Here is a 14,811-nt window from a genome sequence, read left to right as displayed (position 1 = left end):
ACCCCCCATGTGGACACTACGGCAGATGAGCTCTGTCTTTTCCATGCATGCGTTCCCTGGCCATACCCCCCCACCACTAGCTAACAACCCAGAGGCAGTCATGGGAGCCAGAGGGAGGGAAGTCCCTGGTACTTTGCCGACATTTGCTGTAGAATCATTCTTGACGCTGGGACTTGCTGCCCTTAATAAACAGGTCATAAAGTCCATCTTGACAAAGATAACACATTGTGGCTACTCCCATCATAAGCTAACTTCCATCAATTGTTGTAACGTCTAGGCACCCAGGACAGGAGATGGTAAGCTTCATTGTGGGCCTAGTTAGGTCTATGTTCACTGTCCCATCTTCAGAGTGGGGACTGTAGTCACAGGGCCTGATTCACCACTACATTTCTCCATCTCCATCTTGGTCTATCGCTGTTGGAATCAGTGGCGTTATGGAAACAAAACTGCAGTGACAAAGTGGTGATCAGGCCTGGACTTTTGTGGCTACGGCTGCCACCTCTACTGAGCGACAGCAGGTGCAAACAGATGCCTCTTGCCTTGCGGCCTAATGGATCTCTTGAGTCTAATGGTGCGTGTGACCCGTGGGCTGGTGTACCAGCCAGCATGGCCTGAAAGCGGAATTTCAGTTTCTGTCTCCTGGGTCTTTTGTATTTGAGAAACACTACAGTGTCAACTGAACCCAAATTTTCACACACTGTGTAGTTCCGTCCTGAAACCCAGGACCTGCTGCCTGGCCTTTCTCAGTTGAGGTTTGCACCCCTATTCCCCGCAGCTGTGTCCTATCCGACCTTCCACCTGGCCCTGACTTTGGGTCTCTCACTGAGCAGGCTCCCTCTTACAGGAAACGCTGCCTCTGAGCTGTCACGTGATCCTTGGTCACCTGACTCAGGTGGTCAGCCAGAGCCTTGAAATAGGGTACTGGACGGCATGCATCTGTCCTAGGACCAAGGCTCAGTACAGTTCTATAGCTGGGTTCTCTTCCCCAATAATAGCTTGTCCTCAGCTCCATCGAGCTTTGTTCTGGGTCCCAACAGCTGCATTGTTCCTGTGTGATCAGTGTTCTGGGGCTGATGGAGAGAGTGAGATGGCCTAACGTGTAATTGGGCCCTAGCTCACTGACAGCTTTGAAGATGGGGACCAGAACCATGAACTGTATCTGGCATGGAATGGGGAGCCAGTGTGGGGAATGGTGTACTGCTTTCACGCCTACCTGTTCTGCTTGACCTGGTTGTTCTTGACCGGCTGCATTTTCTCTGTCTGCCACCATTAGTGGAGGGCACAACATGACTCAAGATTTGCAGTAAAAAGGGTGTGATCTTTATGGGTAGGAAAGAGGGGGCAGGGTTCTTGGCAGCTGCAGGTGGAAAAAGGTATTTCTGGCTACTGCAGCAGCTTGGGTAGCCAGGTGTAGCACAGAGTCTGGTGCGACTCTGACAGTCAGTGCATGGATGTCACCAAAACACGGAGCCATCCTGGATTCTGCAACCCTTTCATCTCAGCCCTGCAACTCGTGTTGAGTTTGAGCCAGCTGCTGGTCACGCAGCTGCTTACTTCTTCTGCAAGGTGAGCTAGCCGGGCAAAGGTGTTATCTGTCTCAGATGAGAACTATATGGATATCTGCATCTCGTTAGTACATGGCTGGCTGTTGAGGTGGAAACATCTCAGTGTCTCCTAATGGTATAGACCATGCCTTAGCCATACTACGTCTGACCACACCAATGTAAATAATAAAAAGAGGACTTGTGGCACCTTAGAGACTAAGCAATTTATTAGAGCATAAGCTTTCGTGAGCTACAGCTCACTTCATCGGATGCATTCAGTGGAAAATGTAGTAAATAATGCGAGCAACCTGGATGGGAGGCTGTGATGGTATTTCCCCTGTACTCTCTGTATGCGGGTTATTCTCCGTTCGGTACACGCTGCCACTGACACTTAATCCTGAGGCAGCATGCAGGCGTCTTTGGAGTCTAATCTAGCAGTAACTACAGAAAATCCCATCAGTACAAACAAAATCTGCACTCGGGGGAATTTATTTATTCCTCACACACAAAAAAGAGATAATAGAGTTTGACATTTAGTGCTGAGCCATCTCTCCTCCTCTGCCACCCTCCCTCTCCCGACGTTTATCTTTTTGTCAAAACCGGGGAAATGACAGAGGCATCTGCTCGTTTGCTCAAATTACATCCCAGGCGCCCGTTAAATTGCTGTTCCGGGGAATCACTCCTGACAGTGTGTAATCCATGCCACAGAGTAAATTTGCTCCGTGAGTCAGCTGAAATCTGTGACATCCAATTGGGCGGGAGGATTATGGAAGAGGACGGCGCTAGGCCCATCACGTGTCGTTTCCCTGGGTCAGCCATGCTCTCGTCAGCGTATGACGTGCAGGCAAATAGAGCCGTTTTTAAAAGGTAATCGCTCCCTTTTCTTCCCACTGATGTTAACTTGCTTTGAACTGGCAAACGGCCCTGTCTGAGCGTTTTATTTTTAACAGGAGAGGAGAGCTGGCAGCTGGCTCCTGCTCCTTCCTAATTGCCGCTGTGTCTAGACTCGAGAAGACTGTGACAGCTCCGGCACTTGGTGCAGGGGGGCGCCTTTTCTTAGACTCCATTAGACAGAGCACATGCTACCACCACTGTCCTCGGAACCGTGCATGGGAGAGAGTGCCTGGGTATTGTTTATCCCTGCTGGGCCAGCAGCGAGCTGGCTGGTGAAACGAACCATCACTGCTGAGCTAGGAGGTCCAAAGGAGCCAGCCCCAGCGTAGAGCCAAGTTTTGTCGTGCAGCTCCAGCCCCCGCATGCTGCAAGCCCCATCGATCTCTTATGCTAAGCAGTGTGCGGGTGTATTGGTTGGTAGCTGGAAGGGAGACCCGCAAGGAAATCCCGATCGCAGGAAGTTGCTTTGGTGCATTAGCCGTGAACAACACCCCGGCGGCGTGGGGCTCAGGGGCACTGTGTGGGGGTGGTATCGTCTTTCAGATGAGCTGACATCCCAACGGGTAAAGATTCCAAAGCGCGTCTTGCAAGAGAATAGTTATTAATAATTTTTAGCATCCAAAAGTTTGCCTGGCACGTTCCACATACACAGACTCTGCCTTGCAGAGATTCAAATATAGATTTTAGACCTCACACCGCTAGTGAGGTCAATATACATAAGCTGGGGAGGAGTAGGGTTAAGACAAGAGGCTAATAATAAGCTCACCTGGTCACTCAATTTTGACAAGGGACGTGCGTTTCAGTCTAACGGTCTTTAATGAGTGTGTATGATCACTCGTGGCTCGTCGGCAACATGGCGGCAGTGCGCCGGAGGGTTTCGAATGAGGAAGGCGACTGGGAAGGTATTCCTTACCTACACTAGTAGGTGGTGCGGAAGGAGGCACGTAGGTGGGAATGGGTGAAGAAAACAAGGGGTCTGTGTGGCTGCAAAACGTTAGCCATGATCCCAGCCCGGTGCTCGCACTTGGTTGAACAGTGCCCCCTTCCCCAACCTGACCCCCACCTATCCCCCTTCCCCCATTGCTAGTTTGATGCGCTATTTTTTGACTTCCTTCCCTAAACTGTTGTGCGGCACTCAGGTGAGCTGCACGTCCCAGCTGGGGAAGCGAGTCCCCGGGTGTAGTTTTGGAAGGTGGCTCTTGGAGCCGTTGGGGTGGAATGTGCCATAGGAATAGCCAGCCATTGCCCGGTTCTGTCTGCTGGATGCACCCTTCACATCCCTGGACGGAGAGCACCAGGGAGATGGGCTGTGCAGACAGCATTTGTCGCCCATGTCACTGTGTGCAGCCACAGAGATGGATTTGGTGGCAGGGCCCCGGGAGAGGCAGGTTGGGGCCACTGGATTTACTGTCCTTGGCTTACTCCCCACGCACTAGCTAAGCAGTGGGTGAGAATGCAATAACCCTACTGAATAGCCTGATTCAGCACCCCCACTTAGCCCTGCAGGGCCCCACCCACCCAAAGCCTGGCTGTTTGGGCTTGATGTGGGGGATGAAGGAGGGGGGATCAGCCTCAATGGACCTCCCGCTGTCGCATTCTCTGCGATCAACTTCCTGGCTCAGCAAGGCCAAGAGGCCCTGCTCCCTCACTGGCCCCGCTGGCCAGCCTGTTCTCGGTGAGTCAGTGGGGTCCTTTCCACTAACAGCTGGGACTTGTTTTCTCTCTAGGAAAAGAAAGGCCAAGAGATTCAGAAGGGCCCTGAGGTGGAGATTGCGAAGCTAGACAAGCTGCTAAACCTGGTGAGGGAACCGGCCAACAAGCCCGCGAAGTGAGAGAGAGGAAGGAAGCCCAGCCCGCTCCCAGCTGCACATTGGCTCCTCTCCGTCCACGTGCCAGGAAGCACCAGGCTCTGCAAACAGGTTCTCCTTTGACAGGCTCCTGTTAACCGTGCAAGTAGCATCCCTCTGAGCCTCCTGTCTCATACGCAGCAGGAACACTTGGCTTCTGCATCCAAATAAACGCGTTGAAAGGAGGTTAGTCTGCAGAGCTGTCACTCGGGCTGCGCTGGCTTCTTCCTACCTGTAGGCTGTAGGGAGGAGATGGCCACCCTCTGAGACCATGGCGTATCACACAGCCAAGGCCCCATCCTGCAGTCCTTAGGCAAAGTTGCCCGTGACTCCACTAAGAGCTGTGTCTGCTTGGGGACTGCAGGATCAGGCCCCGACCTGAGTGCTGTGCCACCATCTCACACCTGTGTCCTGGTGGGCTGCTGCATTGCTGAGCGGTGCCCCCCACTGGAGTCAGTGTTCCCAGATCGGGTCTGGGGTACCAGAACAAAGGGGTCGGCATTGTGCAGCCGCTCCCCCCTTCTCTTACATGAGAGCACTTACATGAGCACTTACATGAGAGGAAAGTGATCAGGAACAGTCAGCATGGATTCACCAAGGGAAGGTCATGCCTGACTAATCTAATAGCCTTTTATGATGAGATTACTGGTTCTGTGGATGAAGGGAAAGCCGTGGATGTATTGTTTCTTGACTTTAGCAAAGCTTTTGACACGGTCTCCCACAGTATTCTTGTCAGCAAGTTAAGGAAGTATGGGCTGGATGAATGCACTATAAGGTGGGTAGAAAGCTGGCTAGATTGTCGGGCTCAACGGGTAGTGATCAATGGCTCCATGTCTAGTTGGCAGCCGGTGTCAAGTGGAGTGCCCCAGGGGTCGGTCCTGGGGCCGGTTTTGTTCAATATCTTCATAAATGATCTGGAGGATGGTGTGGATTGCACTCTCAGCAAATTTGCGGATGATACTAAACTGGGAGGAGTGGTAGATACGCTGGAGGGGAGGGATAGGATACAGAAGGACCTAGACAAATTGGAGGTTTGGGCCAAAAGAAATCTGATGAGGTTCAATAAGGATAAGTGCAGGGTCCTGCACTTAGGATGGAAGAATCCAATGCACCGCTACAGACTAGGGACCGAATGGCTAGGCAGCAGTTCTGCGGAAAAGGACCTAGGGGTGACAGTGGACGAGAAGCTGGATATGAGTCAGCAGTGTGCCCTTGTTGCCAAGAAGGCCAATGGCATTTTGGGATGTATAAGTAGGGGCATAGCGAGCAGATCGAGGGACGTGATCGTTCCCCTCTATTCGACACTGGTGAGGCCTCATCTGGAGTACTGTGTCCAGTTTTGGGCCCCACACTACAAGAAGGATGTGGATAAATTGGAGAGAGTCCAGCGAAGGGCAACAAAAATGATTAGGGGTCTAGAGCACATGACTTATGAGGAGAGGCTGAGGGAGCTGGGATTGTTTAGTCTGCAGAAGAGAAGAATGAGGGGGGATTTGATAGCTGCTTTCAACTACCTGAAAGGGGGTTCCAAAGAGGATGGCTCTAGACTGTTCTCAATGGTAGCAGATGACAGAACGAGGAGTAATGGTCTCAAGTTGCAGTGGGGGAGGTTTAGATTGGATATTAGGAAAAACTTTTTCACTAAGAGGGTGGTGAAACACTGGAATGCGTTACCTAGGGAGGTGGTAGAATCTCCTTCCTTAGAGGTTTTTAAGGTCAGGCTTGACAAAGCCCTGGCTGGGATGATTTAACTGGGACTTGGTCCTGCTTCGAGCAGGGGGTTGGACTAGATGACTTTCTGGGGTCCCTTCCAACCCTGATATTCTATGATTCTATGATTCTATGATTCTCCACCCCGTGTCCTGCACACACCCTTCCTCATTGGCAGAAACGCCACCATCTTCCACATGCACTGGTACAGACCTGGTGGGCGATGGCATCTGTCTCCGGTCAGGGAAGCGGTACAGGGAGCAAGGGCCACCTGCCGTTCCTTCCATCCATGCCTGATTCCGCGCGGCTTTTGCAATCCTCGGCCTCGTGTGCTAAAAAGGAAACTGCTCTGTAGCTGCTCCTGGGCGGGTGGGAAGGAGGGTTGGACCCTCTGGGTGTCCGGTGACAGGTTGGGGCTGACTGGGAGGTGTTGGCTGCCTAGCCTCCAGCATATCATTCTCAGCCGGCAAGGTGAAGGGCTTGGAATTCATGGGGAGGGAGGTGCTGACTGCACAAGCTAGGGAGTATCTCAGCCCTGGGGTTCATGGAGAGAAAGGGGGCTGCCTCGCTGTGTGGCTGACCAACTGATGGACGTAACGGGCTTGCTCTTCGTCAGTGGAGAGGAGGCTGGAGGGCAGCACAGCCTCTGCTGGTGGAAGAAAGGGGAGTAGTAGTACCCTATAGGGGCATCCACACTGGGAAACACCCCCATAATCCCCCATCACTGCACACGACAAAAGCTTCTGCTCCCTTTCTACACTAAGAGCTTCCACGAGTGGAGACTGAACATACCCAGTGCGGATGTGTCCCCAGGGGCTGGGGAAAGAAGGAACAAATCCCCAGATGCCCGTGTAACCCATACACCTCCTGGGTGTGGGGTTCTGTCCCATCTAGTGGCACCGAGACCACTTAGAGAGAGAGATTAATGAGTCTGCTCTACAGCCTTAGCTAACACCCATATGGCTTTCAGCTCGTGCAGTAGAGGCTCATGCACTAAACTCCAGAGGTCCCAGGTTCGATCCCACCTGACGACGACCAGGGCCTGTCGGTGTTACACCTGGACATGTGCCCTCATGGAGTAATGTCATGGGGTGAGGCTGGGGGGGTGGGTCTATGGAACCAACAAAGAGCTGTGCTTGCTTCACTAAGTGCTGGTCTCTTCCTGGAAAGGGGCAGACACCCGGGCTTGGAGCCCAGCTCTTTCCTGAACATCCTGCTACGAACTGGGGGAGAGAGGGAGCAGAGAGGGGGAGGAGCAGACACGGCCTCTGATGTGGCTGGTACGGTCCTAGCCCAGCACCAGCTCAATAAAGAATAAAAAAGGGCCACAAAAATGATTCGAGGGCTAGAAAAAATTCCACATGGTGAGAGACTTAAAGAGCTCAAGCTGCGTAGTGCAAAAAGAAGATCAAAAGGCGACTTGCTTGAGATATCTAAGTACCTTTATGGGGAGAAAATCCCAAATACCAACGTGCTTTTTAATCTAGTGCCAAAAGGCAGAACCAGAACCAACGGCTCAAAGTTAAAGCCAGACAAATCCAAATGAGCAATAAGGCGAAGATTTTTAACAAGTGTGGGCGGTTGACCATTGGAACAAGCTCCCAAGAGCAGTGGTGAATTCTCCATCTCTGCAAGTCTTTAAATCCAACCTGGCCACATTTCTGGAGGATGCGTTAGACAAACACAAGTTATTAGGCTCAAGGCAGCTGGTCAGACTAGGTGATCTAATGGGTCCTTTTAGCCTTAAAATCCCAAATCTAAATCTGACCATCAGTAGCTGACTGTAGCAAGGCTTGGTGCAGTCTTGGCCCAGACATGACTCAGGTAGGTTCTTTCCTTTATTTCTTGGCTTGTGCCTGTTTCTCCTCTCTCTAGCTGAAATAAAATGTCTGGAGTAAATGCAACGAGACGTCAGCTGTGATTGTTAATACTGATCCTGGGAGGCAAGGAGGGGGCTCTGTGCTTCAAGGAGAAAGAGCAAAGAGATGGGGACTTAGGCCCAGACCTTCACATTGTGGTTTGCAGTGTTCTGGTAGCTGTGTTGGTTCCAGGACATGAGAGAGACAAGGGAGGAGAGGTAATTTGCTTTATTGGACCAACTTCTGTTGGTGGAAGGGACAAGCTTTGGCACTCCTCAGTTCTGTGTAGCTTGGAAGCTTGTGCCTCCCACCAACAGAATTTGATCCAATAAAAAATATCACCTCCCCACCTTGTCTTTCTCAGATCTTCAAAGGTATTTAGGCTCCCAGCTTCCAGTGAAGTCAAGGAGAGTTAGGAGCCTAAGTACCTTTTATGGGGTGCTGGAACATGGGGGTCCAAGGGGCCTGGCCCATCCACTTTTTGCCCGGCCTCCTGTCCCTCCTCTTCCCCCTGAGGCCCCGCCCCCGGCCAGGCCGGAAGCTGGAGTCTGGCCCAGGTAAGAACAGCCCAGGGAGCCTGGGCAGCTGTGGGGAGCTGCAGACCCTCCACCTGCCCTGGTTGGGGAGTCCGGGGGACGGGGACATGGGTCAGGGGCTGCTCTTGGGGCCCCCCTACCCCAGCCAGGTGGAGGGTCCATGGCTCCCTGACCAGACTGCGCCTTCCAGCTTGGCCAGGGAGCATGGCCTTGGGGAGAAGAGGGGGGGCCATGGAGGGGGTGGGGCTTCATGCCCCCCCACTTTTAGGAAGACTCCGTTGCCCCTGACCGGGGCTCAGTGACTGTCAGGTCCCCACGGCCATACAGATGAGGAGCTGAGTGCCCCAGTCACAGATGACAGAGCAGGGTTCAGGTTGGGACAGAGGCTCTGGGGGCCGACAGCTTGGCTGTTACAGTTGCACACACAAAGGAAAACCGAGTCATGTTTGACACGAGTGAAACGCCACTGACTCAAGAACTACCCCAGCGATGGATTTGGCCCAGTTCATCCAAAAGGCTGTTGGGACCATAGTGTGTTCCCAGAGCTGGGAGAGGGGGGAGCCGGCAGCACCCACGCATCCTGCTTTGTCTCCGATTCCCCACTGCCAGCACGGCTGCAGCAAGGAGCAGGGTCAGCTTACGCCAGGGGCACAGGCTCACTCTTCGATTCCACTGGTGTGGCACTTGGAAACGGCGGCGAGCTGCAAGGCTGCCTCCACTGCCAAGTTCAGCTCAGGACCCACGCCCTGAATACCCCAAGGTCTAGGGGCGATTCAGGCCCATCTCTGGACTGGGCAGAGTCCCCAGTCATTAGGGGACCAGAGACCTAACGGGTGGAAATAATCTTCCAACAAGGCTGCTTGGCAATACACAGAGCAAGGAAATCCCGACCCACAAGAGCACAGGGCGCTGATGGCAAATATGGATGTCCTCCTCGCAATCCCTGGGGTCCCTGCAGGTCCTCAGCCATTCATACACAGACCAGCACATTGAACCAGCCCAGGTTTCACACATTCATTCTCTCCTGTGGATCACAACCCCTGGCTAGAGAGGGAGGCGCCCCTCAAACAGGCCTTACTCATGTCACTCCACCCACCGGCGCTGATTCACTCAGGGCTTTATTTAGCCCAGCTTAATAGTATGTCTCTGAGAGGTCTGAGTAATGCCTGGCCTTGTCATTCCTGCACGCTTCAGGGCATCACCGAAGCACAGCAGGCTGCTCCTCCAGCCCTCTGGAGAACGCTGCCCTAAACAAATGCGTTTTAAAGCCTTCCACTGGGCCAGTCTTTCAAACAGCAGCCTAGAGGAGCAGACTCATCCGCGGTGATGGAGGGTCCCTTCTGTGTAAGGAGGGGTTTTCAAAGGCACAAAGTGGAATTAGATCCCGTTGGCTTTCCGTGGGAGTGAGGGGCCTAGAGCTGCCTCTTAGCCTCTGGAAAATCACCCCCTTAACCAGGACTTGTTCCCTCCTCGTACAGTCCAGAATTGCCCCGTGGCTTTGGCCCAGCCCAACAGCACCTGCGTCCCTCAGCGCTCATCCTCATGTCCTCTGCTAGCTGGCCTCTGGGCTGCTCTCTGGCCTTTCCTGCTGAGTCTCTTCTCTGGAGGGCTCGAGCACGTCGTCACGGCATGCTCTTTCTACCGATGTTCACCCCCTGGCTGTCTCCCAAGGGTGTCCTGAAAAGACAGGACCCGTGTCACTGAGCAGTGAGACTTTCTGCCTGTATTTAACCACGGCACCTCCAGTCTCTCCTCCATCCTCTGTGCTCTAGCAGGGCCCCACTGCAAACAGGGCAGCACCCAGAGCCACGCAGGGGGTGGCTCTCCCAGCACTGGCCAAACTACGGCTGGGCTGGGCTGGGCACGCCAGCCGTACTGGGCATCAGACAGCGGGCAAATAGAAACAGAGAATCATAGAACTGGAAGGGACCTCGAGAGGTCATCTAGTCCAGTCCCCTGTACTCATGGCAGGACTAAGTATTATCTAGACCGGGGTGGGGAAAATATGGCTCACGGGCCGAATCTGGCCCACCTCACATTTCTGTCTGGCCCGCCAGGCTCTTTGGCTGCCCCCTTGCAATCTCCTGGCCGCTAAAAGTCCCACGGTGCAGCGGGGCACTCAGGCCAATGGGAGCTGTGCGGGGAGGGGGTTTGGGGGTGCGGGCAGCGTACAGAGACCCGCTGTCCCCCTCCCCCCAAGGGGCATGCAGAAACGTGCTACAGTGCCAGCAGCCGGCTGCTTCTGGGAGCGGCATGCGACCACGGCATGCAGGCAGCCTGCTTGAGCCCTGCTGTGACGCCAGCTGGGAGCTGCCTGTGGTAAGTACTTCCCGGCCGGAGCCTGCACCTTGCACCCCGGTCTGCACCCCAACCCCCTGCCCCAGGTCAGAACCCACTCCTGCACCCAAACTCCCTCCCAGACCCCGCCCCCACCCCCCCCCGCACTCCAAATCCCTTCCCCTGCCTGGCGCCCCCTCCTGCACCCAAACTCCCTCCCAGACCCCGCCCCCGCCCCCCCGGCCCCAAACTCCCTCCCAGACCCCGCCCCCCGCGCACTCCAATCCCCTGCCCCAGCCTGGCGCCCCCTCCTGCACCCAAACTCCCTCCCAGACCCCGACCCCGCCCCCCCGCACCCAAACTCCCTCCCAGACCCCGCCCCCGCCCCCCCCCGCACTCCAATCCCCTGCCCCAGCCTGGCGCCCCCTCCTGCACCCAAACTCCCTCCCAGACCCCGACCCCGCCCCCCCGCACCCAAACTCCCTCCCAGACCCCGCCCCCGCCCCCCCCGCACTCCAATCCCCTGCCCCAGCCTGGCGCCCCCTCCTGCACCCAAACTCCCTCCCAGACCCCGACCCCGCCCCCCCGCACCCAAACTCCCTCCCAGACCCCGCCCCCGCCCCCCCCCGCACTCCAATCCCCTGCCCCAGCCTGGCGCCCCCTCCTGCACCCAAACTCCCTCCCAGACCCCGACCCCGCCCCCCCCGCACCCAAACTCCCTCCCAGACCCCGACCCCGCCCCCCCCGCACTCCAATCCCCTGCCCCAGCCTGGCGCCCCCTCCTGCACCCAAACTCCCTCCCAGACCCCGACCCCGCACCCCCGCACCCAAACTCCCTCCCAGACCCCGCCCCCGCCCCCCCCGCACTCCAATCCCCTGCCCAGCCTGGCGCCCCCTCCTGCACCCAAACTCCCTCCCAGACCCCGACCCCGCACCCAAACTCCCTCCCAGACCCCGCCCCCGCCCCCCCCCCGCACTCCAATCCCCTGCCCCAGCCTGGCGCCCCCTCCTGCACCCAAACTCCCTCCCAGACCCCGACCCCGCACCCCCGCACCCAAACTCCCTCCCAGACCCCGACCCCGCCCCCCCCCGCACTCCAATCCCCTGCCCCAGCCTGGCGCCCCCTCCTGCAACCAAACTCCCTCCCAGACCCCGACCCCGCACCCCCGCACCCAAACTCCCTCCCAGACCCCGCCCCCGCCCCCCCCCGCACTCCAATCCCCTGCCCAGCCTGGCGCCCCCTCCTGCACCCAAACTCCCTCCCAGACCCCGACCCCGCACCCCCGCACCCAAACTCCCTCCCAGACCCCGACCCCGCCCCCCACCGCACTCCAATCCCCTGCCCCAGCCTGGCGCCCCCTCCTGCACCCAAACTCCCTCCCAGACCCCGATCCCGCCCCCCACCGCACTCCAATCCCCTGCCCCAGCCTGGCACCCCCTCCTGCACCCAAACTCCCTCCCAGACCCCGATCCCGCCCCCCCACCCCACTCCAATCCCCTGCCCCAGCCTGGCGCCCCCTCCTGCACCCAAACTCCCTCCCGGACCCCGCCTCTGCCCCCCCGCCCTCCAAATCCCTTCCCCTGCCTGGCGCCCCCTCCTGCACCCAAACTCCCTCCCAGACCCCGACCCCCCCCCCCCCGCACTCCAATCCCCTTCCCCAGCCTGGTGCCCCCCTCCTGCACCCAAACTGCCTCCCAGACCCCGACCCCCACCGCACTCCAATCCCCTGCCCCAGCCTTGTGCCCCCTCCTGCACCCAAACTCCCTCCCAGACCCCGCACCCCCTCCATTTATATAGTAGAAATGTGCAGCCTGTGACGACTTACCAAAATTTGTGGAGTGGCCCCTCTGCGAAAATTATTGCCCACCCCGAGCTAGACCATCCCTGACAGGTGGCAGTCTAACCTGCTCTTAAAAATCAACAATAACGGAGATTTCACAACTTCCCGAGGCAATTTATTCCAGTGCTTCACCACCCTGGCAGTTAGGAAGTTTTTCCTAATGTCCAACCTAAACCACCCTTGCTGCAATTTAAGCCCATTGCTTCTTCCCCCTCCTCAGAGGTTAAGGAGAACATTTTACTCCCTCCTCCTTGTAACAGCCTTTTATGTACTTGAAAACTGGTATCATGTCCCCTCTCCGTCTTCTCTTCTCCAGACTAAACAAACCCAGTTTTTTCAATCTTCCCTCCTAGGTCATGTTTTCTAGACCTTTATAAACATTTTTGTTGTGCTTCTCTGGACTTTCTCCAATTTGTCCACATCTTTCCTGAAATGTGACACCCAGTACTGGACACAACACTCCAGCTGTGGCCTTATCAGCGTGGAGGAGAGCGGAAGAATTACTTCTCATGTCTTGCTTTCAACACTCCTGCTAATACAGCCCCGAAGGATGTTTGCTTTTTTTGCAACAGTGTTACACAGTGACTCATATTTAGCTTGTGATCCACTGTGACCCCCAGATTCCTTTCTGCAGGACTCCTTCCTAGGCAGTCATTTCCCAGTTTGTGTGTGTGCAACTGATTGCTCCTTCCTAAGTGGAGTGCTTTGCATTTGTCCTTATTGAAGTTCATCCTATTTACTTCCAACCATTGCTCCAAATAAAGCAGAAAATCAGCCAATGACAAGCCCCCAATCAGAGGCTGGACTTCCAGTCCACTGAAAAGACTTGGAGAGTTCACAGTGTCAATCCCTCTCCCTGTCCCCTGCCCCATACATGCTGTCATTTCCACTCACATGCCTGTGAGCCTTGCCAATGTGTCAATGGGCCCCAGGTGTGTCTGAACCAGGTACACTCAGGCTTTGCTCACCAGCGTCCATATGTCATCACAGTCCAGGCCCGATCCAGCCGAGGGCTGGGCTGTAGTATGAGGCCACGTATGCCGTCTCCCTCCTTTCGCCCAGGGGCAGTGTGGCCTCGTTGTTTGCTGAAAGGTCTGCGCACATCTGAGAAGCTGATGCAATCCTTTTCTTGCCCTCCCTCCTCTATGTGGAACACTGGAGTGAGCAGGTCTCCAGCCTTTGGGCACATTGTCTGCATAAAGCCCCTCTCTGGGTTTGGCCCGCCTTGTGCCACTCAGTGTCCCACGTCCAGTTTGTGGTCACTGCTTGTCTTTGGGGAGTGTCTGCCGTGACTGGGGCACAGTACTTGCTGGCACGATCCTTGCTGCTTGGAAGGTTTTGTTGGCTTTTTGTGTTCATTTGTTTTTGCTACTGAGCAAAGATTTGTATGCTGGGATGGGGCTTTCATTTGCATATCCTTTTAGCTGCTTCCCTGCTTTGGGGCAGAGGGATTATTATTTGCTGCTTTGGTTGAGCTAGCACCAGAAGCGGAATATTCCTGTCTGCATGTTGATTAGCGGGGGGAACAAGGCCCGGTCTGCTCTGCAGCTGTGACTGCCAGCATCCTGTGGGCCTTTGGGGGGGAGCGGTGCTTTTGGGGGTGGGTGGGGCGGGGGTTGCTGAACGTCCGCCGTGAAGGGGTCCATTGGGGTTTTGTTTTAACAAATGTAACTGACTATTAAAGTTGGGTCCCAAATTTCCCTCCCGTTTCCGAGAATGGGCTGACCGGTACGGCTGAATTGCTTTAGTACTAATTCTATTGGGGCACTGTCTGGTCGTTCCTGTAGAGCTTGGGAGGCCCACAGAGCTTGGTCTTTAACTCTTATAGCCCGTCGGAAACTCCCCGAGCATTTATTATGAGGCCCAGAGATGTTGCAGTCAGGCTGCGTTCAAATCTCCACAGCCCACTGACAACATTGTCATCGGTTAGGTGTTTGTTTCTGAACTACCAGAACTGGTTTTCTCCAGGTTGGCATGTCAGCTCCATGTCGGGTCCCTGTACTCATGCCAGGCCCATGTCAGCCCCATGTATCCTGTCAGCCCCATGCTCACACACACCCTGACTGCATGCCCACAACCACATCTGCACCCACATCCCTGCACAGGAGCATGTGCCCGCACACCCTCTCGTCTGTGCCCCATGAATGGCACGGCGGCTGCCAGCCAGCCCTGCCGATCTGGGCTGCTGCTCCCCGAGGAGCTGAACGCCCCGGCGCGCCGGCTCCGTGCTCATGCCTGACTCAGCTCGACTCCGCGCAGGAGCTGCACGCAAAGCTCTTACCACTGCAGCCTCTCTTAGAGCT

The 14,811-nt window shown here is 55.8% G+C and overlaps 1 protein-coding gene across 1 annotated transcript in view; it reads left to right on the top strand.

The window, feature by feature from the left end:
• Positions 1-4,464, top strand: part of DNAI1 (dynein axonemal intermediate chain 1) — a gene marked incomplete at its 5' end in the record, with an annotated part of 258,464 nt that extends 254,000 nt beyond the window's left edge. Inside the window, one exon of the mRNA XM_037902893.2 lies at positions 4,166-4,464. Coding sequence (XP_037758821.2) covers positions 4,166-4,270 — 105 coding nt within the window. The remainder of the gene's footprint in view (positions 1-4,165) is intronic.
• Between the last annotated feature and the right edge of the window lie 10,347 nt (positions 4,465-14,811).

Source organism: Chelonia mydas, chromosome 5 (assembly GCF_015237465.2).
Source record: "Chelonia mydas isolate rCheMyd1 chromosome 5, rCheMyd1.pri.v2, whole genome shotgun sequence".
NCBI lineage: Eukaryota > Metazoa > Chordata > Testudines > Cheloniidae > Chelonia > Chelonia mydas.
Note: the sequence above shows the minus strand (reverse complement) of the source record. Positions and strands in the feature narration are given on the sequence as shown.